Consider the following 23,922-nt stretch of genomic DNA (forward strand, 5'->3'; position numbering starts at 1 on the left):
AATCAGGGAGCCCCACAGATTCCGTCCGCCTGTATAGTACCAACCCGAGGGTGCTCTACGACTGAAAGAAGAAGAAGTGTTGACTGTCCGGGCCTTGTTCTTGTTCGTGCTCAGCCATCTTTCCTCTCCTCCTAGGACTACCCCACGTATCAATGCTACAGGGTCACACCACACCTTAACATTTACATGGAACAAATTCCTATTTCTGCTTGTTTGCCAAGAGCATGCATAGTGGCAATTTTATTTGGAGATTAAAAAAAAACAGCAAATACAATTGCAAATATATGTACATTGTAGAAAAGCAACAATCTATAAAAAGTAAAATATAAAAACATTTCCCCCACCCCAGGAATTAACTCCTTAAGCCCTGAGATCTCCTTTCTTCCACAGTGTTCATGTCTCTGCCTCACAAGAACCCCTGGGTTCTTTATCTTTTAAATCTCTTTGTTCTAACTCAGTCCTGACACAGGTTTAAGACGAACACATCTATCTGGCTGGAACGCCAGGCTTTCTTTTAAATCATGCTTGTGAAAAAGTCCCAGTTCAGGGTGACTTGAGTTGGATGCTGGGCCTACAGAACAGACAGTGCCTCAGCTCATTGGCCTGCCGAGGGGAAACAGCAGCTGGCAGAATGTTTAACTGGCTAGTGTGAAAAACTGTGTCTCTCAAGCCTCAGTTCTTGGGCTCTACTAAGGTCCCAGACATCCACTTATCCATGAAGACACTCAAGGAAGCCCAGACAAGCCTAGAAGTTAGGCTAGAAGAAGGAAGAGTTAAATGGAAACTTCTGAGCATGCACAGTTGCCTAATTCTCTCTTCATGACTTCTGCTGTTCTTTAGCTGGCCTCCCGGTTCCCTACAGGAGTGACGACATGAAAGGAGAAGAGGTGCAGGGACTGAGAGGTATTGGGGGGACAGGAAGTCAGTACCAAGAGAGGGCTTTTTTTTTCCTAACAGCCTTCCCATCTTAGATCACTTCACAGAGTATAGAACTTACATGAAATACAGACATTGCCTCCCAGATAAAGTATGTTGCCAGAGAACACGCTATGCTTTTAGAGGTAGACCATTGTGTGGCATCTTCATAGAATAGGGACTTAAGCCCGTGCAGATTTCAGGTGGATATACTTCTTGGCCTGCTGAAAACAAACCCCGAATCCAAACCCAAAGCCCAAGGGTTTCTCAATGACAGCGCTCCTCTTCCTTCTTCCTTATTTTTGTCTTAACAACATTTTCACATTGTAATCAGAGTGTTCCATCTTGTTTTTGAGCTTTTTGCCTTTTTCTTCCTAGGGAACTCAAGAGGACTCCATTTCCATGGCTGACATAGAGTTCTTGCCTTTATAGTCTTGCTTGCAAATCATTAGGGAAAATAAAAAGTCTATTTACAGTATTTCTGCTTTTCTGTACCAGTTCTCATGTGGAATTCACATTTGTAAATTTTCATCGGCAACTGCATCTCTTCCCCGCCAACGTCTTCTCAATGACGTATCCCCCGCAGTTTCAAGCCAATGCTTAAAATGTACACTATTTACAAATGAAGTGTCCCGACTCCCAGCCATCCAATTAGAAGCCTTCTGAAGTGTTGTCGTGTGCTGGGATTATTCAGAACTTGAACAAATTGATAAAGTCTTGAGGGGAAAGTGAGACGGAGCAGCTCTCTGGGTTGTTGGCCGTGCACGGATGGTCAGTGCCCTAGAGAGAGCATCATAGTTAGGTCTGAGTTCTCTGGGGCAGCTCCCTGGTGCTGTAACTCACTTTAACAATTCTCTATCAAGAATGCCACTACAGGGGCTGGAGCCTACACTACAGTGGGTAAGAGCATGATCTGCTTTTGCAGGAGACTCAAGTTCAGGTCTTGTACCTGGGTCAGGCGGCTCACAATCACCTGTAACTTTGGCTCCAAGGTAGCTGACATCCTGACAGTGCTCTATATATGGACTTTATATTCACATAACCACAAGTAAACATGTATGTATGTATGTATGTATGTGATTAAAAGTACCAATATATCTTAAAAACAAAAGAATGTCACTGAATTAAGGGTCTGGGGAAAGCAGTTAGTGGGGCAAGTGACTGGTATGTGACCATGAGGATCTGAGTTTGGATTCCCAGTACCCACACAAAAGCTGGGCATGGAGCTATGCATCCGAAGCCCTAGCACTGGGGTTGAGATAGGTGGATCTCTGGAGTTCACTGGTTTAGTCAAACTGTCAATTTGTCAAACTAGTCAAACAGTCTAGTCAAACTGGCGAGCTCCTGGTTCACTCAAAGGAAAAAAAAATTAAAATGTGGAGAGCTATTGAGAAAAACAGGAGTCTGTGACCTTTGGCCTCAATACTCATGCACTCATATGTGCATATGTGTATCTGCAGAGATAGGTGTATACGCACACAGAGCACATTCAAAGATTATCCTCCACCCACAAAGAATTCCACAGCACTGTGAAGCTAAAGAATTAGTGCTTGCCTATGTAAGTACCTGTGCACACAAAGACAGATGGTGAACGGGTCTCAGAGACAAATCAATATAAGGGGTGGGGGGAATGAAGATCTTTGAGTTCCTTTTCCTACCCTGCTGAGTGAGCTCTACTCTCTTCATAAGTTGGGGGCTGAGATAGGAAGAAACAACCTCATGTTGTTGGCACTGCTGCCTCTTAGGGTCTGGCTCAGGGAAATCAGAGGAGGAACTCAAGGCAGGAACCTGGAGGCAGGGACTGAAACAGAGGCCACAAAGGGACACTCACTGCTTACTGGCTTGCTCCCCATAGCCTGTCCAGCCTGCTTTGCTATAGCATCCAGGACCACCAGCTAAGAAGTAGCAGTGCCCATGGTCAGCTCGGTCAATCACCAGTCTAGAGACTGCCACAGGCCAGTTAGGTGGCGACAGTTTCTAAATCGAGGGTCCCTCTTCCAAAATGACTTTAGCTTGTGTCAAGTTGATAAGAGCACTAGCCAGCACAGATATGGTACCTTCCAGGAGAGAATGTGGCAGTGTTTGCAAAGCTGCAGGGTGACCCCATATTGCTCTCTTCTTGGGTAACATCGTACAAGCTTAAAATACATTTTCTTCCAATCCAGCTGCCCTTTGTCAGACAAGATCAATCGCTTGCGAATCTAAAAAAAAAAAAAAAAAGAAATGGAGAAACATGATTTCAGGAGACTTCAAGATGATAGTTTGGGGCTTTCTGGTTCTGAAAAGATTGGCTCTCACTCTTTCTCCCTACAATCATGCCCAGGGAAGAAAACTGTCAAGTTATAAAGCAACACTTCCTTAGCTCTCCCCACTAACCCACTATGCTGTGTACCCAGCTCTCCAAACAAACAGGCAGCTAGGATTCCTTTCCTGGTGAATGTTTTTATGGTGCTCCTGGCTGCTCCTTCAAAGCTTAGGTCATTCCCACAAGCCACTTCAATGTTTTCTTTGAGTGATAATTTCTACGAAGACACAGTTATTAGCACGGTGGTGGCTGTATTTTACATCGAAGCATCCGTGGGTTCATGAATAGAACCTGCAGGATGAACCCACATCTATGAAGAGTTGGAGAAACAACCTTGAGGCAGCACGAGGTGGAAGAGCACATTTATAAGGTCTCCACAGGCCCAATTCAAATGTAGGGCCGGTTGTCAAACCCTGAGAGTCAATAATTTAAATACACAGCTCATTTGTAGCCTTGGTCTCTTTGCCTATTAGAAGTGGGCGTGACAATATCTACCCTACCTTGGTGGGTGGATAAAAGGAAGTAATGTTTATAAAAGTGCTTGAATATAAAACATCGGAAAATGTCTTTTTTTTTTTTTTAAAGAGGCAATAGTGATGTATAAAATTTTGGAGTGAGCCATAAAATATAATCTGGATTAAGAACTTTTTTTTTTGGTTTTTTGAGACAGGGTTTCTCTGTATAGCCCTGGCTTTCCTGGAGCTCACTTTGTAGACCAGGCTAGCCTCGAACTCAGAAATCTGCCTGCCTCTGCCTCCCGAGTGCTGGCGTGGGCCACCACGCCTGGCCCAAGAACTTATTTTTTTCTCTATCAAGACAATGATGACAACAAGAAACCAAAAAGGCAAAAACCTCACATTGACTTAGAAATGCCTCAGACCACTGGTTCTCAACCTGTGGGTCCTGACACACACCACCCCCATGGAGGTCAAACACCCTTTTCACAGGGCTCTTGTAAGACCATGGAACACACAGATGTTTACATTACGATTCATAACACTAGCAAAATTACAGTTGTGAGCAGCCATGAAAATAGTTTTATTGTTGGGGGTGGCCTACTGCATGCTGGAGAAGGATGGGGCAGGGCAGGGAACACAATGGGGCAGGCCACTGGGCTTCACTGACCTGCCTCTCTGAGAAGTGGTACTGGCAGAGTCTCTTCCACAGTAGCCGGTCCTCACTGAGCACATGCAGGTCTGGGGCTGCCTGGCCCAGGCTGACCAGGTCCCGCCCGTCACTCAGCCTCTGCATGATGTTCAGTTGTAAGCACACAGGCAGGTCGGTGATCGTGAGGCCTTTGAAGGCAGGCTACAGAGAGAAGGGTGGATGATAAGGAGAGAAGAACCATTTTCCAGGCAATTTGTTCCCAGAATGCCCTGGTATTCCAATTGACTACTAGATTCCTAAAGCAGTAATGGTCTCTGTTCAATACCTAGAAGCAGGAGCCATGGAAGAGTCTCCCAGAGAACAGCCTGGAGTGGGTGGCTTGGATGATGGTGGACAACAGGCTTTCCCTGTGTTTGCAAGCTTCTGCTCTAAAGAGCTCTTTAAACAGCACATGTTGGAGATATATATGTATGTATGTATATATGTATTTGAGGGGCATGGGTAGGACAGGGGGTTTCTCTGTATAGATCTTCTTTTTGGCTATTCTGGAACTTGCTCTGTAGACCAGGATGGCCTTGACCTCAGGGATCTGTCTGCCTCTTGCCTCTTGAGTGCTGGGATTAAAGGCATGTGCCACCATTGTCTGGCTATATTTTCGCTTATTCTTGAGAATTTCATGTATGCATGTAATGAAAATTGTCCATTCCATTTCCCTCCCCAATCCCTTTGTATCCTTCTCTAACAGGTCCCTCCTACCTTCAAATCTTTTTAATATGATTTATTTTTGTTTTCGGTGTATGAGTCTGCATGTATGTAAATCACCACACCTATGCTTTGTGCCTGTAGAGGTTACAAGATGGGGATGAATCCCTGGGAACTGGACTTATGAATGGTTATGAGCTGCTATGTGGGCACTGGGAACTGAGCCCAGACTCTCTGCAAGAGCAGCAAGTGCTCTGAGCCACTGAGCCATCTCTCTAGCACCTCATCCTTTTTTTTTTCCTTTGACAACCCACTAAGTCCAATTAATACTATCCATACATGCAATATGTGGGGGCCATTCACTGTCTGTACGTGCATGGTGTGGGGCCGTCCACTGTCCAGTGCATGGGAACACACTGGATTTTAATACTTCATTCACTTCACTTCACTAAGCTGCAAGACTCACTACCTGACAAAGTTGCTACTGCCCAGGAGAGGTGGCTCAGGCAGACCCCTGGCCTCCCATCTCACCATCCTCTGTGGCCTCCTCAGATCGTTCCATTTCAGTATATTCTCTGGCACCCAAACCACATCTCGACTACCTGGGCACAATGGCCTCACCCTTCCTGGCCTTCTCTTGTCTCAGATTCACTTCAAACCCATTTCCCTTGGGCATGGTGGCACGTCTTTAATCCCAGCACTTGGGAGGTAGAGACAGGAGGATCTCTATGATTTTATGGCCAGCCTGCTCTATATAGCGAGTTCTAGGAAAGCCTCCTGGTTGTCCTACATAGAGAGACCACATCTTAAAAAAACAAAACAAAAAACAAAAAACAAACACCTTAGAAAGGCAAAGCTAAACAAAACAAAACAAAACAAAACAAAACAAAACAAAACAAAACGCAACTATTTCTTCTGACGACTCTTTCTGCTTATGTATTTCCTAGAGGTCTTCACTGCACCTTCCTAGAATTTCCAAAATCTCCTCAGGGGACGTCTGTAAGTCTCTCTTCTGCACAACTCCTTTCCCTCAAGAAACACCAAGTTGCATATTCCTTTCAGAACCTAAAGTCCATTGTTTTGATTTGTTTTCCTGTTGTGTTTTGGTGCTTGTCACACCATAAGCACTCAATAAAAATATTAGTGCAATGGATTAAATCCAAACAGTTAAACAGGACCAAAAAGAATAACCCAGAGACCCCGTGCTTGTGCATGTGTGTGTGTTGTCTATAAGAATATATGTATGTGTTTGTATACATGTATGTGTATTTGTGCATGTTTCTGTTTGAATTTATATGCATGCATGTTTCTGTATATGCTTGTGTATTTGTGTGTACACACTGGGAATGGTTGGCCCCAAACCCTTTGAGCTAAGCTACACTGTAACTGAGGCAGCTCTATTCACATCATAGAACATTTAATTAAAAAAAAAACCTTTTATTTATTCTACATGTATGCGTGTTTTGCCTGCATGTATGTACGTGTAGCCATGGAGGTCAGGAGAGGGAATCAGATCCCTGCAACTAGAGTTCAGATGGTTCTGAGCCACCATGTGGGTGGGTGGTGGGAACTGAACCCAGGTCTTTTGCAAGAGCAACAGTGAGAGAGATCTATAGCCCATGCAGGGAATGTTTTAAAAATAGCTCATCTACATATAGTAATCGCCTGCAGTCAACCATGAGCTTCTGAAGGAACCAGCACTATGTCCCCAAGCTTATATTCAAGACCTTTCTTATTTTAAATTTTAATGATCTCAAGATACCTCACCTAGACCTACAGCCCTGAAGGCAGGTGTAGCTTGCAGGCCTTGGGGACTAGTCTAGCACAAAGAGGGCCCCTCCCTCATTCAGTGGCCCAGGTGCAGAGCTGCACAGGGGAAAGCAAAGCTCTGGGAATAGGGATTATTTTTTCATCAGATTTCTGGGGGGAGAAACTGTAGGAAGCAGAGCAGAGCCCAAGCACATGGGAGACAGCCAGGGTTTTCTTGGTACCAGGCTCACTGCGATTCCCAATGTCGGTTAGTCTTGGCAATCATCTGAGTCCCTTGGCAGGCAGGACAGGTACTAGTGGGAAGATGGGCCACAGAGGGACTTAACGGAGTTGTGAGAAGACTAGACACTAGACGTGTCATGGGAGGGATGTCACATGGGAGGGATGTCACATAGGCAAAGAGCAGATCCAAATGGCATCCCGAGGAGCCTGGGTCTCAGTTTCTCCAGCTCCCAAAGCCTGTGTTTAGAATCCTAATGTTGATCCTGCAGTGGACTCAGGCCTCCTGTTTCTTCAGAAGTGTCTGTGACCTGACAGCTTTTACTGCTCTCTTATACCCCAGGCTGTTGGGCTGAACTTTCAATTGTTTGCAACGTTCAGGACTTGGTATGACTGCAGAAAGCCCTCGACCGATCTGCCATTTATCATCTGCTGTTGATCATATGAGCTAATAAAACTGCCATGGGATTTTCTTTTTGTTTCCAGCACTTCAAAGCTTCTACTTTTTTGGTTAAAACTCCCAGGCCAATTATTACATTAACTCCCATTAAAGGCACGCTTGCTTGGCAGAGTTTGCTCTGTCAAATTTTCAAACCTGAACTTTTCCAAAACCCTTGCCCAGACCTCAAGCCAAGCCCTTACTCCTGATAAATGGTTAACTGCTTGCATGCCTTCTTCCTTTTGAATATAAACATATAAAAGGAAACACACGTCACTCCTGCAGCCCCAGTCGAGCATTTGGCTAGATTCCGTTTGTGCCTATCCCAGCTCCCATTTTCCAAAACACTGCTTTGCCCACAGCTCTATAATTATATCTTATTTTTCCTACAAACCAGGGCTCTTAATTTTGTCCTTCATCCTTCATTATATAAATTATGTCTGCCAATAAAAATTGGCTTGAAAGAATTCGATATGAAGATTTCTAAGGCAAACAAGGTTCTATGCTGGGGCAACGGTGGCAGACTTGGGAAAAGAGGAGGCACTGACTATGAAAGACACTTGAATATTTTCATGGATTAACATACTTCTCTTTCTGACAAATATAAAAATACAGTCCTGACTGAAGTAGAGTGTTCTCATTTTCTCCTCCCTCCCTCCCTTCCCTCTCTTCCCTCCCATTCACTGCCAGGATCTTACACCTAGGCTGGCTTCAAGCTTGTTAGGTCATTGAGAATGTCCTTGAACTTCCCATTCTCCTGACTGCACTTCCCAAGTGTGCTGAGATTACAGGCCTGAGCCACCAAGCCCCTTAAGAGCTGGGGGGATTATGTTAGAAGCTCTTCTTTACTGCTCTCAGAACAATACAGTTTATAGCCCCCTAGTGGGTTCAGGAAAGGACAGAGTGTAGAAAGGACCAGGAGTTAAAAGTGAGCAGCCGGGCCTGGCGAGATGGCTCAGTGGTTAAGAGTGCCAACTGCTCTTCCGAAGGTCCTGAGTTCAAATCCCAGCAACCACATGGTGGTTCACAACCATCCGTAACGAAATCTGATGCCCTCTTCTGGAGTATCTGAGGATAGCTACAGTGTACTTACATATACATAAATTAAAAAAAAAAAAAAAGTGAGCAGCCTGGAGTCTGATGATGCCAGGCCTCCTGTGTAGAGGCCTCAACACAATTACACTCTGCCCGCCGCCATGTTTTGGTGTCTACATCCTTGAATTCACTAAGTCACAGATGGAAAATACTCAGAAAATAAATAGGCATCTGAACTGACTGTGTAAAGCTCTTTTTCTTACCCTCCTGTCCTGTGTACATAGCACCCTACAAGGTTTTAAAACTGGGCTAGAGACGATCAGCAGTGCTGAGGAGGATGTGAGAAGGCTATTGTACAGTCACTAGCTACTGTACGCATGACACTTGCGTCCAGGGCATCCTCAGGGTGCCTTTGAATCTATCCCCTGTGGATACAGAAGATGATTTTTCTCATTTCCAAAACAAGGGGCCGAGTATCCTGCTATGTGGCTGGGTAGAAGAGATGAGATAATATGCAGACATACTCAACACAGTGTCCAGTAAATTCCAGCCATTTATCTTAATTACAATTAATTACTAGATAAGTTAATTATCACATGGGAAGGATTTACAGTGTGTGTGTGCGCGCGCGCGCACACACACACGCAGCCAAGCCCTTGATCATAACACCTAATGCATCTAGAATAATGCTTACCACATTCTAGGCCCCGTTCCAGCTGCTGTCTGTAGATTCGCTTATGCAAACTTATGCCTATGCTAAATCTCACACAGGGCTATGAAATGGCCTCTATTTTCCAAATGAGGAAAAGTGAAACATGGGGAGACCGAGTACTACGTCCATATCTTGCAGTTGCTAACTTATCCTTGTCATCCAGAATTTAGGACAATCTTCTTCTCCAATCCTGTCCCTCCGAACCCTGAACACGTACTTCAGCAGGCAGGGGTGGGGGGCTGCCTCCTCAAATCCACATTCACACATTCGCCTCATCGACTGAAATCTATTGGCTGCCTCTGCCAGGCACAGAGCTGGAGATGACAGTGTCTTTTCCTTTGACAAGCAGAAAGCAGTGGGTGGAGACAGACCTATAATGTGTGTGAGATCATTTTACCTAGGCAGAGCAGTTCTGAAGAAGACCGAGTGATAGGGGCTTTAAGAGATGGGATGGACTAGGACAGCTGGGAGCCCAGGGGCCCTGAGGTAGTGTGCAGAGAAGTGTGGGGTTCTGCTGGAACACCTAGCGCAGATGTTGGAGGAGATATGCTTTAGTGTTGGATCTCTTCTGTAGAAGGTTTCATTGGATGAAGGAGTATTTTTTTTTTTTTTAAATAAGCTGGATCAGTGGATAAATACATGGAAGAAAACTAGATGGGGAAAAAGTTTGGAAGCCACCGATGGCTAAGCACACTTTGCCATTTTAGGAATAAACAGTCTGAGCTTCTGACTTCAGCTCTTAGCCTAATTGCTGTGTAGTGCCTAGAAGGTCACTGGAACCCTCGGGTCCCCACTTCACTGTCATCCCGTGCAGGGTAATAGTAACTGCAATGGCTGCTTTTCAAGGGTGTTTGGGGATCAGCTAAGGAGGGTCTTAAGGAAGAAAGGTCACAGAAGTGCAAGGAATGGGAGCTCAGCATGGGTGACACACTCATCTCAGGTGGCCAGAGGGAGCAGAGCTCAGGGCAAGCGTGACTATCTAAATGGATGCTCCAAAGTCCCTAGAGGGCAGATGTCATTGGAACAAATGGGCCTTGTTCATTTCTATCACTGGCTGGGAATTTTATTTGGGGAATAAGTTAGGAAGTATTCAGGGCAGGCCACAGAGGATGCTTGAACTCAGGTAACAGGTTTACTGGAATTTTCTGTGAGAGAAGAATGGAATTCTGGTTTTAAATGTACATTGTTAAGCTGTGTCTATAGTTTGGAGAGAGACTGGAATAAATTATTAAATCATATTGCTCATAATACATGCTTAATTTTCTTAATATAACAGTGTGGTTAATTTTCTTAAAACAGTATAACAGTGGGGATGATTTCTGAAAGATGACCTACATTTGGGCTCTGCTCTTTGCATGCATGTGTCTGTAGGCACGTGCATGTGTGTGCCTGTACGTGGGGATGTGGGTGTGCACAAGTGTGGGTTTGTAGCCTAAGTGACTCTTTGGAAGCCATGTAGAGGTTTCTATTATTCCCTGTGCTTCAGATTTTAAGAAACCAAGGCCCAGAAAAAAAAATCATTAGTTGTACAGAGGGGATGCTTTTTTGGAACTATCACATGGCAAGGTAATTATTTACAAGAGGTCATGGGGTTTTCTGCATGTCACCTTCACTTGACACATGGTACAGTTCCAAACTGTATGGGTCCCGGAAACCACTTAACCAGCTCAGCGTGTGTGATTAGATAAGTAAGCAAAGTGTCCCGTGAGGCTCCTGAGTGTGCCTGTCCATCAGGGAGACTGAGATTACACCAGCAGCAGTCACAGGTTTGCGCGGCTCAGCTTTCCCGCTCACCATAAAGACAATGGGAACCAACAATTAATTTGGCTTTAATTCGGAAAGCCAAAACAAATGTCTGATGTATGTAGCCATATGCCTATAGTCTACAGGCTCTGAGTGAATCTTGCTCAGTATTTTCTTACATGTATGTTCAGGCTTGATTCAAAGGCATCCCTTGTCCTCACTACCAATACATGGAACTGAAATTTTAAAAGGCTGGCGGTACCAGTTCTCCAAGCCTGTCTTCTGGGTATGATTGTATTGACGGCAGCATCCCCAATACACAAAAAGCTCATTCTTTTTGAGGAGATGAGAGCTCACCCAAGCCACACTGAAGACTTCAGCAGGATGGCCAGCACCCTGCCCCCAACAGTGTTCTGCATGATGCTCCAGTTGGCTGTTATCCTTCACGTTTCCTCTACCTTCTTCTGCCAAGGTCTTCTTCCCACTCCTCCCTATCAGGATGCCCCTCATAGCACCCTCCAAGATGAGGCATCAAATCATCTTGAAGCAATTAGCTCCTGCATCACCAGAGTAGACTATGTTGTCTTGGACTTTCTACTCAGTGTCTAAGTGGAGGAAACCACTGCATGGTGGGTGGTGGGTGGCAGGTGGCGGGCACTTGCACTTACCCTGCTGATCTGGATGCTATTCAGCTGCTGCTGCCAGTGTAGAATGGTCTCCATCCGATACACCCACATGTTAATGTTGCCCACCAGCACAGACTTGCCGACTCTCTGCACCAGTGTGCATAAGGATGTGTAGAGAGTCTGGAGGAGTTCCCGGATGAGTCTTATGTTTTGCTGGTCTTCAAGAACTTGAGTGGGGGAAAAAAGAAAATCAAAGTTATTGAAGCCAGGCATGTTACAAGTGGGCTTTTCTTCTTCGTTGTGGGCTCCTGTTACTGGGCACTGCCTCTGTCTTTCTTTCTCACCAGTGTTAATTCTATCCTCGGCTAGTGGGTAGAGTTTCTGCCATCTGGGTCCCTCTTTGTTCCCGTCTCCTGGGTTTCTAAGGAACTCTTTTCTGTTTCTATTGCTCCACCAGTGCCAAGTGTCCACCTGATCAGAAAGTGGTGGTTTTTTTTTTTTTTTTTGTTCAGCAGATAGCATCTTTTTAGATGAGTAGAAGACTGCATTTTGGGGGTTTAGATGGTTGGGTTTTAACCTTGTCTGTCACTTCTCTAGACAATCATTTCTCATGTGCCTCAGTTCCCCTATGTCTGAAATGACTCAGCTGACCCAGAGGTCTTAAGGTCCCCTCCAATTCAAACAGTCTGTGCCTGGATTCTGCTTTGCACACAGCTCCATTTCCTAGGGATATAGAAACTCCACCATGAAGGGCAGGGTTTGTGTCCTGGTTGAGAAGCCAGTCAAACTTGAAGCAGGGCAAACATATGACCCTAAAGAAATGACAAGGGGCAGTGTGCTTGGTCTTTGCCAAGGGCATGGATGGCACATCTTTTCTGAGCCGGAAGCAGGTACTCCTGAATTCAGCTGCCGTGACTCACGTCTATAGGCTTATACTCCTTTAAACCTAGCGACATGCTCCGTGATGAGAAAACCCACCTGCCCATTCCCACACCTAGGAAAAGGGCTGAGGTGTGTGTGGGGTGCTCACCTTTCAGTACCACTTTTTCCAAAATGTTCATGAAGTTCTTTTGGGCGATGCCACTCAGGGATGTGAGCTGTGACTTTGCTATCAGCTCCAACAGCTGTGGATAAAAATAGAGGTTGCCAGGCTCAGAATACAGAGATTTCTTTTTTTTTTTAAACCTAATCTTCACTTTTGAGTCACATGACACGCAGATACAGACAGATGGGGGTGGGGAGGAGAAAGAGATAGAGACGAGAGAGAGAGAGAGAGAGAGAGAGAGAGAGAGAGAGAGAGAGAGAGAGAGAGAGAGAGAGAGAGAGAGACAGAGACAGAGCCACTAGGCAATAAAAGGCAGATGCTCAGAGTGAAAGACAAATGGGGGTAATTCAAAACCAGGAGTCAGGCTGAATATTTAATTGCTTTCTTTTTTTCTTCTATATATAAAGGGTTTGAGCTTCAGCCAGGGCTGATCCATTGTATTTGGCCCACTTTGGAAAGGAGAGCTGACACTATTCCAAAGGGAACAGGACCTCTCCTGACCTGTGAACAGCAGAGCTCTGCATAATCACCCCCAAGGGGATCTGTTCTTGCCCTGACCTGAACCTTTGTCCACTGGCACTGACTGCTCTCAGGACACATTAGAGTTCATGTTTGGTGACCATGTGCATGTCCCAAGGAAGGGATGAGTCTTTTTTAGACAGTACCTGCTTCTCATGTTCAAGAAACTTGCCTGATTAGTAGACTCCTTTGCTCTGGGTACCTTTTTTTTTTTTTTTTAAAATAGAAAGATGCTAAGGAAGAGAAACAGGGTGTATAGTGAGTCTACCTCTCTCTCCTCAGAGGCTCAAAGGAGAATCCTAGTATCTGTCAGCTTTGATACAATTCTTTTGAAAGCTTTATGTGTGTCAGTATACCACGTTTGTGCCTGGTGCTAATGGAGGCCAAAAGAGGACATTGGATCCCCTGGAACTGGAGTTACAGACGGTTGTGAGCCACCGTATGGATGTCAGAACTAAGCCTGGGTCCTCTAGAAGCAGCAAGTACTCTTACTGGCTGAGTTATCTCAACCAGCCCATGCAATAGAGTCTTGATTTGATAAATTCTTAGCTCTGTGATTAAGGGCATGGCACTAAATGCATTTTGCTATCTGGGTTCTTCATTTCTATGAATAATATTCAGGGTCTTTGAGGTGGTGAGCTTTCAATGAAAGAGTATGCACAGAACCCCTACCAAAGGGCCTGGTATTAATTAGATGCCAGGTAAGTTTGGTTTGTTTGCCAAGGGCCTATGTTAATTTCTACTACTTCCATTATTGCCAAACAAAAAGAAAAGAAATTATAATACCATATTGGTATTATGTATATACTATATTGGATACTGGAATCAAGGCAGAAGAGGGAAGAAACAGAATAATCTAAAACTCTGCACTGCAAAACCACAACTGAATGGGCACATAAGAACTGAACACAAAAGCCAGATCTCAGGGGACTCGCTTTGGACCCATGCCCTACATTAGCGGTTCTCAACCCATGGGTGATGACCTTGTGGCAAGCCTCTATCTCCAAAAGTATTTACATTACAATTCATAGCAGTAGAAAAATTACAGTTAGGAAGTAGCAACGAAAATAATTCTATGGGTTGAGGGTCACCACAAGATGAGGAATTGTATTAAAGGGTTGCAGCATTAGGAGGGTGGAGTAGTTCAGAGCACCTCCGTGTCCCAGGCCCTTATTTAAAACAGTTGTCCTTATTGAGCCCTTTGGGGCCCTTGTCAAACACAGACAGACCTAGTTCCTGGAACATAATTTTACTTTAAATTGGAAACAAAAAGTTCTAAACCCTGAATGCCTTCATGCTAGATGTGGTATCTTTTACATGGGTATGGGGTGGTGTGTCCTCATGACTTGGAGGAGGAGGAGGAGGAGGAAGAAGAGGAGGAAGAAGAGGAAGAGGGGGAGGAGGAGGAGGAGGAGGAGGAAGAGACACTGCTGTATTGTGCTTAGTGCTGGAGACCTAAACTTAGAAGTCAGGAGCTGACAAGAGTGATGCTGACAGGGTAGGCATCAAAACACGCCCGGGGATGTGGGGTGGGGTGGGGTGGGGGGGGCTCTGTCCATGCATAGTGACCACATGGCTCTGTGCCCGCCTAGTTCAGTTCTGCCACCAATCAGCACATGACAGTGGAAAAAGAACACGAACCTTTCATTTTCTCCCTGAGCAACAGCAGCAGGCTCTAGAAGGCCAGGCCAATGGTTTATTAATGCCCAGAGCCTCACATGACTAGCATAAAGCAAGATGAAAGAAAACAAAAGCCTGGCAGTCTGGAGCCTACTCCTGCAGGGCAGGCGGCTGAGCACCATGACTCATCCTTGGGTAGGAGGTGAGGCAGGGGCCAGCCTTCGATCATCCAGAAATGCATCTAAAACGTGGGTGCCCATGTGACCACTCCCCAGAGTGTCAGTCTTAATCCCATCTCAAAGGGCACCCACCCATCACAAGGGAAAAAAATAAAAGATAAAAAGTCTCTGCAACAGGCCCTGACTGTGCATCAAAGAAAGCTCTGCGGACTCTGGTTAGGAGCAGCAAAGAGCTCTTTGGGCTGAACTTATTATCTTCGTTACCTGAGGAGGGAGAGGGATAGAGCAGCACACTGGCAAGTGACAGGAGGGTGACATGTAATCTCATCTCTGTTTCACCCTATCTTCAGGGAAAGTCCCCGCTTTCATTGCTAGGCAGCTGTGGGGCCCTGGAACAGGAGAATCGGATTCTCTGTCTGGGTGACCTTTACAACTGTCATTCATTTATCAAGAATCTCTGTGTCCACTCTGTTGTAGCACTGAGACAGATGACAGGGAAGGGCAGGGCGCGTGATCCCCAGACTCATGGAGTTTACTGTCTAGTCATCTAGCTTGTTGTGGGGTTTCTAAATGTCAATAAGAAGGCTACCTACAGGAAATACAAACCAAAACAGCGACAACAAAAGACTACCTCTAGGACTGTTATGAGAATCAAGTGAGATATAGAGAAAACCAAAACTTACTGTTGCAAACATAAAGTGTTATTTTCACTATTAAAATTACTCTTCTCCCCAGTGCCAGTCTCTTAGGGAAGTTTAAGGTTGACAGCTGGAGTAGGCAAACTTTCTACAGGGCCAAATAGGAACTGGGTTTTTTTTTTTTTTTTTTTTTTTTTAAGGCAGGGTTTCTCTGTATAAGGCCCCCAAGTAGTAACTGTTTCAAGGTTCGTGGGTCATACAGTCTTTACACTGAAAATGACCTGCTGTTGTAGAACAAAAGCAACCCTAGACAATATGAAAATCAATGTGTACACTGTGTGTAACAATAAAACTTTATTTATAAAAATAAATGCAGGGCCAGATGTGGTCCTGGGGTCCCTTGCAATATATATCATAGAGAGTATAAGTGAAGGTCCCAGAGTCAAACTACTGGCTTCAGTTTTTCCTATCTATAAATTTTGTATAATGATACCACTTCCTTAAGAATTGTTGTGAAGATCAAATAGATCATCAAGCCCTCACAAAGTGCCAGGTACCAAGAATATACTTAACGTTATCACAGCTTTTTATCATAATACAGAAAAGACAGCTAGGTAAAATTATTGCCAGGCAGAACATAGGGAAGTACTAAGGTAAAATATAGCTTGTTTAAACACTATATTTCAACTGTATGTGTTGTCAACTGGATGCACTCAGACTTTAACATTCCTCTGACATCGCTATTATATTTGTGGTGCGTTATTATATTTGTGTTGCATTTAGTAGCTCTCTGTTGATACACGTCATGACTTGCAGAGATGCTTCAACCATGAAGTCGTATTTTGCTAAAAACGATGGATATTTACTGTGTGCAGAGATGGTGCCACACAGTTCATCTGTCTGGTCTCAATTTTCAACGACAAAGAGGTTAAGTTTCCCATTTGACAAATGAAGACACTAAGGCTCAGAGCAGTTAAGCTGCAGCAGGAAATCAGTGAGTTAAGACTCGAGTCCAGATATGTCTAACTGAGACTACATATTTGGAGAATCAATAATTTGGCACATAGGGCCAACTTTTATTCTAACAATTGCAGCGACGTCATGGCTTATTATCATCTGCAAAGAATCTGGAAATCTAATATCCACAGTGTGCTATGACTGGTGTCCAGCTTCCACGCTGCAGTGAAATAATGTCGAGAAAAATATTATGAACATATTTAGGAAGAGGCAATGGTTTTGGGTTACCTAAGGAGTCTACCTCTTACTGCAATACAACTCTACTGCTAAGAGCCAGCAGATAATGTCATGTGATCTTAACGATGAAGGGATGAATCTGTCTACCATTTCTGTTGCTAAGAGAGCTGTTTGCCCCAGAGAGTGGATCTGTATCCAGTAATTTGTTTACCAAGAGGACTGAGCCAACTACATCCTTTGCCCTTAGCCACAAGGAAAGGAGTAGAGGAAAATGTCTTGTTTGGAAGTAGCTGTTTGCTGCTGGGCAAATTTTAGCTCAGGTGCCAGTAATTTGTGGCTGTGCTGAAGGAGAGGCAGAGGTGTAGGGGAACAGGGAGTCATGCTCTAGGCTGCCCCTGGGGGCCATGGTGTCATTGTGAGTGGGCAGTGTGGAGATCTGCCATTGTGTGCAGGGAGTCACTGTGCAATGAAAGCATGAAGCTTTTCTACTGAAGGGAGGAGGTGGCCTAGACATGTCCAAACCACATCCTGCCCTTCAGCCCCGGCTCACGCTGGTTTTGGAGATGATGGATTTGGAGAAAAGTCTAGTTGCAAGCTGTTACCCCAACAGTGAGCGAAACTATGTAGCAAATCTCGGGCATATCATGCAGAGTTTGGTGTGATGTTTGGAGAGTCACCCGGCAAAAGCAATTTCCCTCCTATCATTCTTTACTGAAAAACAGGTTTCCTCTGCAATTCATCTGTATAGCACTTACATTTATTAACACACACACACACACACACACACACACACACACACACACACATCATATGGGAGTAGACGTGAAAGAATAGCATGTGAGAGTTGGTTCGGTTCTTCACTTTTACCTATATGTCGGCTCCCAAACTGAATTCATCAGGCTTGGTGACAAGTGCCTTGCCAGCTGAACCATTCTTGCTAGCCTAGCACTAATATTTTAAACAATATGTCACTTCCCTACTCAAAATCCTCAGTGCCTTCCCACTGCATGTGGGAAAGTCCCCAGGTTCCTTTTCACCACTGACAAGGTCCCCCTGGACCTATGTCCTGCCCTTCTCCAGCCTTTTTGTACAGTGGCCCCTGAGTTCCTTTGGTCCCTGCTATACAGCCCACCTGCATTCCTTGGTCAGGTGAAGTTCCTTCCCAGTGTCTCTTGCATATCTTTACATGCTTGGCTCTATCTCATCCCCCAGGTCTTAGTTCAAATGTTGCCCAGATGCAGCTCAGAGAAATCACCCCCGACCACTTACATGAAAAGCAACCCTCCTCCCATCTAACGTTCCTGACCCTTCACTGTTGCTTAATGCACAGCTTCCATGACCTTCACAGAATTGCTGCTTGTCCAATCAGAAGCTCTCCCTCAAAACCCAGGGACCCAGGGTTACTATTTCACCCCTGCCTACTTCATGCCAGTCACTCCACACACTTGTACTTGGGTTAACACACACACACACACACACACACACACACACACACACACATTTGTCTTTGAGAGTCAAAGAGTATTATTTCTGGAAGGGATGTGGAAAGAGTTGACCTGAATGCTTTGCTACTTGGGATCAGATCCTTCATGAGAGTCAAATGACATGACTCTAGATAGCATGAACTTTCAGGTTAGAGGTCACCCACCCAGTGTCCGGGTAGTCCTCCAGGGGCTGCACAGAGGACTGAAGAGGAAGTCACCTAGCATGAAAAAAGAATCTCAAACACTCGCTGAAGGGCAAGCCAGCCCCACCGCTACAGGGATGCTGACAATCAAGCCTTCAGAAGTATTGGTAAAAATAGCAGCTTCTGCTTCCTGTCAGTTTCAAAGATCAAATCCAAATGGAGGTTGACCATGTATATCCTCTCTCTCTTTCTTTCTTGAGATATTTTTAGGACTATATAGGAATGTATTTGTGTTTTGACTGAGTGTGGTGGCACATGCCTTTAATCCCAGCACTTAGGAGGCAGATCTCTGGGTTTTGAGGCCAGCCTGGTCTACAGAGCCAGTTCCAGGACTGCTAAGGCTACACCAAGAAACCCTCTCTCACAAAGGCTATATAAGAATATATTTGTGTCTTGGCTGGGTGTGATGGCACACCTCTTTAATAGTAGCTCTTGGGAGGCAGGCCAGGTGGATCTCAGTGAGTTCAAGGCCATCCTGGTTAACACAGGGACCCCGTCTAAAGACAAACAAGCAAACAGCAAGAGAAAAGGATAGAGTTACGTCTATATTCTTCCATCTCCTAGGAGGAGGCTCTCCATACCTTGCATGGAAATTCTGCCAGCCTGATCAAAAGCAGAGAAAGGAAACCCAAGCTATGTGTCACGTGCTCAGTGCCCAAGCTGGGTGTCTACTGGAAGGCACTGTTATCATTTATAACAAGCCTTCAGTTACATTAGGCAGCACCTCTGCCTGCACCGAGTACTGTGTACTTCCAAGATCCTTATTTATTCAATGGATAACACAGATCACATACCTGGAAAGTTTTGTCCTGTCTTTGAGCTTGAACACTGGCAGGTTGTAAGAAGAAAAAAAATCTCAGCCATATTAATAATCTCCAGGCATGTCAAGATCGGGTAAATATTATTTGCGAGTGAAACAGCTCTTGAATTAAGAGAGTTAAAAATGGCGAGGAGGGCCAAGTTTATATGAATTAGTTGTATCCTCAGCCAAGAGAGACCTGTCTCTCCACCTTTCAACTATCTCAGTGACTCTGGAACTTACAAAGGGTCTCTGATTACTGCTGTATAGCTCTGAGCAGCCACGTCTTCCTCATTGTCACTGTTTACATCATGCCTCCCAATTCTTCCAGCATGGTCTCATTTACTCCAGAATGCCCCACCTCTCCCTATGCCCCTGTGAGGCTGAATGTGATGCCCTCAGCCTCAAGCCTACTCCACTCTCCTTCGCTTCTGTCCTTTCCCACGTCCAGGTTTCTGCACACACCTTTTGTTCCTGCAAAGCCTTCTGCCTGCCTCTCCATCTGGCCAAATCCTGGCCAACCTTGAAGGAAGCACCTCATGTTCTGCTTCCTTTAAGAAGTTATATGCAGCACTCCTAGACACCACCAAACCCAACCAATTGATTACGTAGTTGTAAAAAAACACCTGGCAGCAGAGGCAAGGTCCTGTGCACTTCTCAAGGGGCTGAGGCACACTGGTACGTGGGCTCAGTACAAATCAGGGCTTCAAAAGTATTCACTGGAAGCATTTTGCCATGTACAGAATGTAGCAGGGGGTGATGTCAGCTCTTTCATCCTTGGCACTGGAGACCTTTCACAGAATCAGGAGGTTTGAGGTCACGTATAGTATCAGTTACTTCATAAGCATCATTCTTGGATGAGCACTAAACTCATACTTAAAACTCAGCTCACCTGTTCACTCTGTAGTAAGTACTGGCTCAGCCTAGAATCCAAGGTAGACTTCAATATAAAATACATTTCTAAGACCTATGTTACTGTATGTTTAGGTTCTGGGTCCCCACCAAAAAAAAGAACATGTTTTTGACCCACTAGTTCTGAAAGTGGGCTAAAACAAAAGTCAGTTAGAAAAATACGGGAACATGGCAATTCTAATCATGTCTGAGAGCCATTTCCAGAGAAGGTCATGCTGCTGCTCTTTTGGCTTGCTGCTCCTGCAATGGCTGGCCTCCTTCTCCCTATGTCAGACACCGACAGTTTTAAGACCTGGATGGCTGAGGCTCCCTCCATCTCAGGAAGGCCACCAAGTATGTAAAGCACCAATTTAACCCAAGGTTACTGTGGCTGAGGAACCTGCATAAAGAGCCAGGCTATTTGCATATCACAACCCACTGAGGCTTGGCATCAGAATGCCCTTAATTTCAGTACTGGGTTTAAACTTGACTCTGGCTAGTATTTGGTCTTTTGTTTGCCAAACCACCCATCGACTTAAACTGAAACATGTTTTTGGATAATGCATTTTTTTGGGGGGGGGTGGGGAGAGTTGTAGGAATGCAGTAACTTGCTAGAAATATTCAAATAGACTTAGGGTGGTAGTGTGGTAAACAGTAAGACTGTGCCTTGAGTTCACGATGCTCTTTGCTGCAGAGGGGCACAGAGAATAGGGCTATAGGCTTTCTTTGTCTTTCCTGTACTCCTAGCATACAGGGGCCAGTTTACCCCAACCAGGAAATGGGTATTCAAGTTCTGCACGGACTTCCTGGGTTGATAATTGTAGCTATGGTTGCCAGGAGGCTGGTCTCGTTTTCATCCCATAGAAGAACTGAGCATGCGGTCCGGAATTATTTTGGCATCACAGTCTTTTCCTGTGAATGCGTGTCCGTGTGCATGCAGACAGTTATGTGATATAAAAGGCCGAGGGGCAGCCGGGTGTGGTGGCACACGCCTTTAATCCCAGCACTCGGGAGGCAGAGGCAGGCAGATTTCTGAGTTCGATTCCAGCCTGGTCTACAAAGTGAGTTCCAGGACAGCCAGGACTACACAGAGAAACCCTGTCTCGAAAAACCTAAAAAAAAAAAGGCCGAGGGGAGCTCAGACGTGCAACAGGTAAACAGGCTTGCTGCACACAAGCCTGCTGGCCTGAGCTCAATTCTGGAACCCACGATGGAGGTAGAGAACCAATGCTCTGAAGTTGTCCTGTGACCTCTATGTATGCACTGTAGCAAGTACACGTCTGCACTCACATGCACACACCGCACATAACACACACACACACACACCACTCTGAATTTCTCCATCTGAGCATATGGTGGAGAGCACCAGGTTCATGACCACAGGACAGAGGACCAGAGGACCAGGGTTAGATCCCCTGTGCTTCTTTCTGGCTAGGCAACCTTGTACAAATCACTTGATTCCCTGACATTTGCTTTTTTGTCTTCAAGATGCATTTAGCACATCTGCCCCTTGAACAGCCTGACCTCATTGAAGAAGCAGATTGGCTGGGTTGGAATCCATGGACTGCCAAGAGATAGCTGGGAACTGGCTTAATGCCAGAAGCTGCCACAAACCATGACTTACTAAAATAACCTTTCCAACATTCTCCATTCCCCTGACTTTCTTCTTCCCTGTGGATCCTTCCTGGCTACCAGATGGCATCACATAAAGAAACCTTGCTCTTCTGAAGTCTACCTCCGTGTTTAGACGTATTTAACTGACCCATCATCACCAACACTCAAAACCTGTTCAAACCTCACTTACTCCTTCCTGGTCGTCCTTCTTGGATAAGCTGCTCACAATGATTCTACCTCCTGAGACTTAACAGGCTACCTCCTGTATGCGACCTACCTCCTCAAACTCTGTCTTATGATAGTTTGGGTAACTGCCATACATATGTCCCAACTCGCCAACTGGATGCAGTAGAGGTCAAAACATTTTTAAAGGATACTACATGTTCTAGGCTTCCACAAGAACTGCCACTCAACTCTGAGTCCAACTTCCACTTAGCACAGAAACAGCCACAGACAAAATGTAACAAGTGTGCATAGCTTTGCACCAGTAAAACTGCACAGATGCTGATATTTGGGTTGTGCATAATTTAAACATCTTATTAATTATTATACAAGGCCCAATTCAATGACAGCTATACCTTATACTGTATTCAGCCATATCAGTAAAGGATTACACTCATATACACATATGTGTATACAGAAAAACTTTTTTTCGATGTTGGGGCTAGAACCCAGGGTATGACACACCCTAGGCAGATGCTTCATCATGGAGCCGTATCTGCAGCCTTAGGCCATTTTTTTTTAATTGTTGCTATAGAGTTTTAACTCACCTCCATTTTAAGGCCCCAAGATATTTTTTCCTCACTTGAATAATGGGCTGTCTTGGAGATACTTCCATTTCATCATATATATATATATATATATATATAGTTTTATTTGTTAAACAATATATAAATATTGTTTTAACAATACTTATTTTTCTTTTGTATGTGTAATGTATGTGTTGAGTATGTGTGTGTGTGCATGTCACAGCAAGTGTATGGAAAGCACAAGACATTTTTTTTTTCTTCCTTCCATCTTGCTTTGAGGCAGGGTCTCTCTCATTTCATAAAAAAAAAAAACCCTCATTTAATTAGCGTGTGTTTGTGTGTGCATGCACGCTCACATGGTGCATGCATACCACAATGCACATATGGAGATCAAGGGACAGCTCGTGGGGTTAGTGTCCCCTTCCCCCATATGAGTCCAGGGGACTGAATTCCAGTCACCAGGCTTGTGTGGTAAGACCCTTTAGCTGGTGCATCCTCTCCCTGGTCCCTAACAATGCAGCCTTCCTAGTGACTCACTGAGGAATCGGTGTTTCGGTAAGTGTCAATGTTTCCCGCTGTCAAGCCACACTACGGAGGAGAGAGTAAGGATCCAAACCCATAGACGGTTAGCTATTTTCAGTACCTCCCAAGTCCCACTGCGAATAGGCCAATCCTTAACTGCACCCCATCTGCAAACCCAGACTATCTTCACCGCCCAAGAAGATGGCAGCACACACTTTAATCACTTACAGAACATTTCCCACACCCTTCTTCTTCATCCTCACGCTGCATTTTCCCAGTCTCAGAGAAAGGCTTTGACCCAGCCTCCTAGGGCCTTCTAGGGCCAAAGCAATTGATTTATGGAAGGTACCATAGCTACTATGGCTTCGACTTGGAGCTGGAAAGTGTGTATTACACACAGACCACAGTGCACCCTCTAGAAATCATAATTTGATGCTGTGTATACTGTTTTTTAAAAGTTCATATGCAAACTACATTTGGGCCCTGAATAAATTCCTCAATTAGTTTGTAGATTCTAAAGCTCACTGGGATGTCCCTGAGTTTTTGAAAGACGCCAACACCTGAACACAACTTGCAGTTAATTACTTCAGAAGCTCCTGGGGCAGAGGCCCACCACCTACCATAGGTGATTACACTGTGCAGCCAGTTCGGAGGTTGGTCAGCTGTATTTGGAGTTACCAACCTCCAAACCCTCTTTTATGAAGGCTCAACGGTGGTTTTGGTAAGCAGGTAATATTAAATATTAGTGGCTGAGTCTGCACAGCTGGCTCTAATCTGCAGAGCTCACCCATGTGTAAAAGTGTCTCAGGGTTTAGGCACTTTCCCTTTGAAACTGGAGACACTCCTCTATGGAAGAGCAACCCAAGTGAGGCCTGACTTCAGGATATTTACT

The 23,922-nt window shown here is 44.9% G+C and overlaps 1 protein-coding gene across 1 annotated transcript in view; it reads right to left on the reverse strand.

Annotated features, from left to right (window-relative positions):
• Positions 1 to 940: 940 nt before the first annotated feature.
• Positions 941 to 23,922, reverse strand: part of Fbxo32 (F-box protein 32) — a 34,501-nt gene continuing 11,519 nt past the window's right edge. The window contains exons 5-9 of the mRNA XM_021183584.1: positions 12,604 to 12,697; positions 11,616 to 11,800; positions 4,346 to 4,528; positions 2,973 to 3,116; positions 941 to 1,695 (exon numbers count right to left, since the gene is read on the reverse strand). Of these exons, the coding sequence (XP_021039243.1) occupies positions 1,606 to 1,695; positions 2,973 to 3,116; positions 4,346 to 4,528; positions 11,616 to 11,800; positions 12,604 to 12,697 (696 nt within the window). The 3' untranslated portion in view covers positions 941 to 1,605. The remainder of the gene's footprint in view (positions 1,696 to 2,972; positions 3,117 to 4,345; positions 4,529 to 11,615; positions 11,801 to 12,603; positions 12,698 to 23,922) is intronic.

Source organism: Mus caroli, chromosome 15, assembly GCF_900094665.2.
Source record: "Mus caroli chromosome 15, CAROLI_EIJ_v1.1, whole genome shotgun sequence".
Classification (NCBI taxonomy): Eukaryota; Metazoa; Chordata; class Mammalia; order Rodentia; family Muridae; genus Mus; species Mus caroli.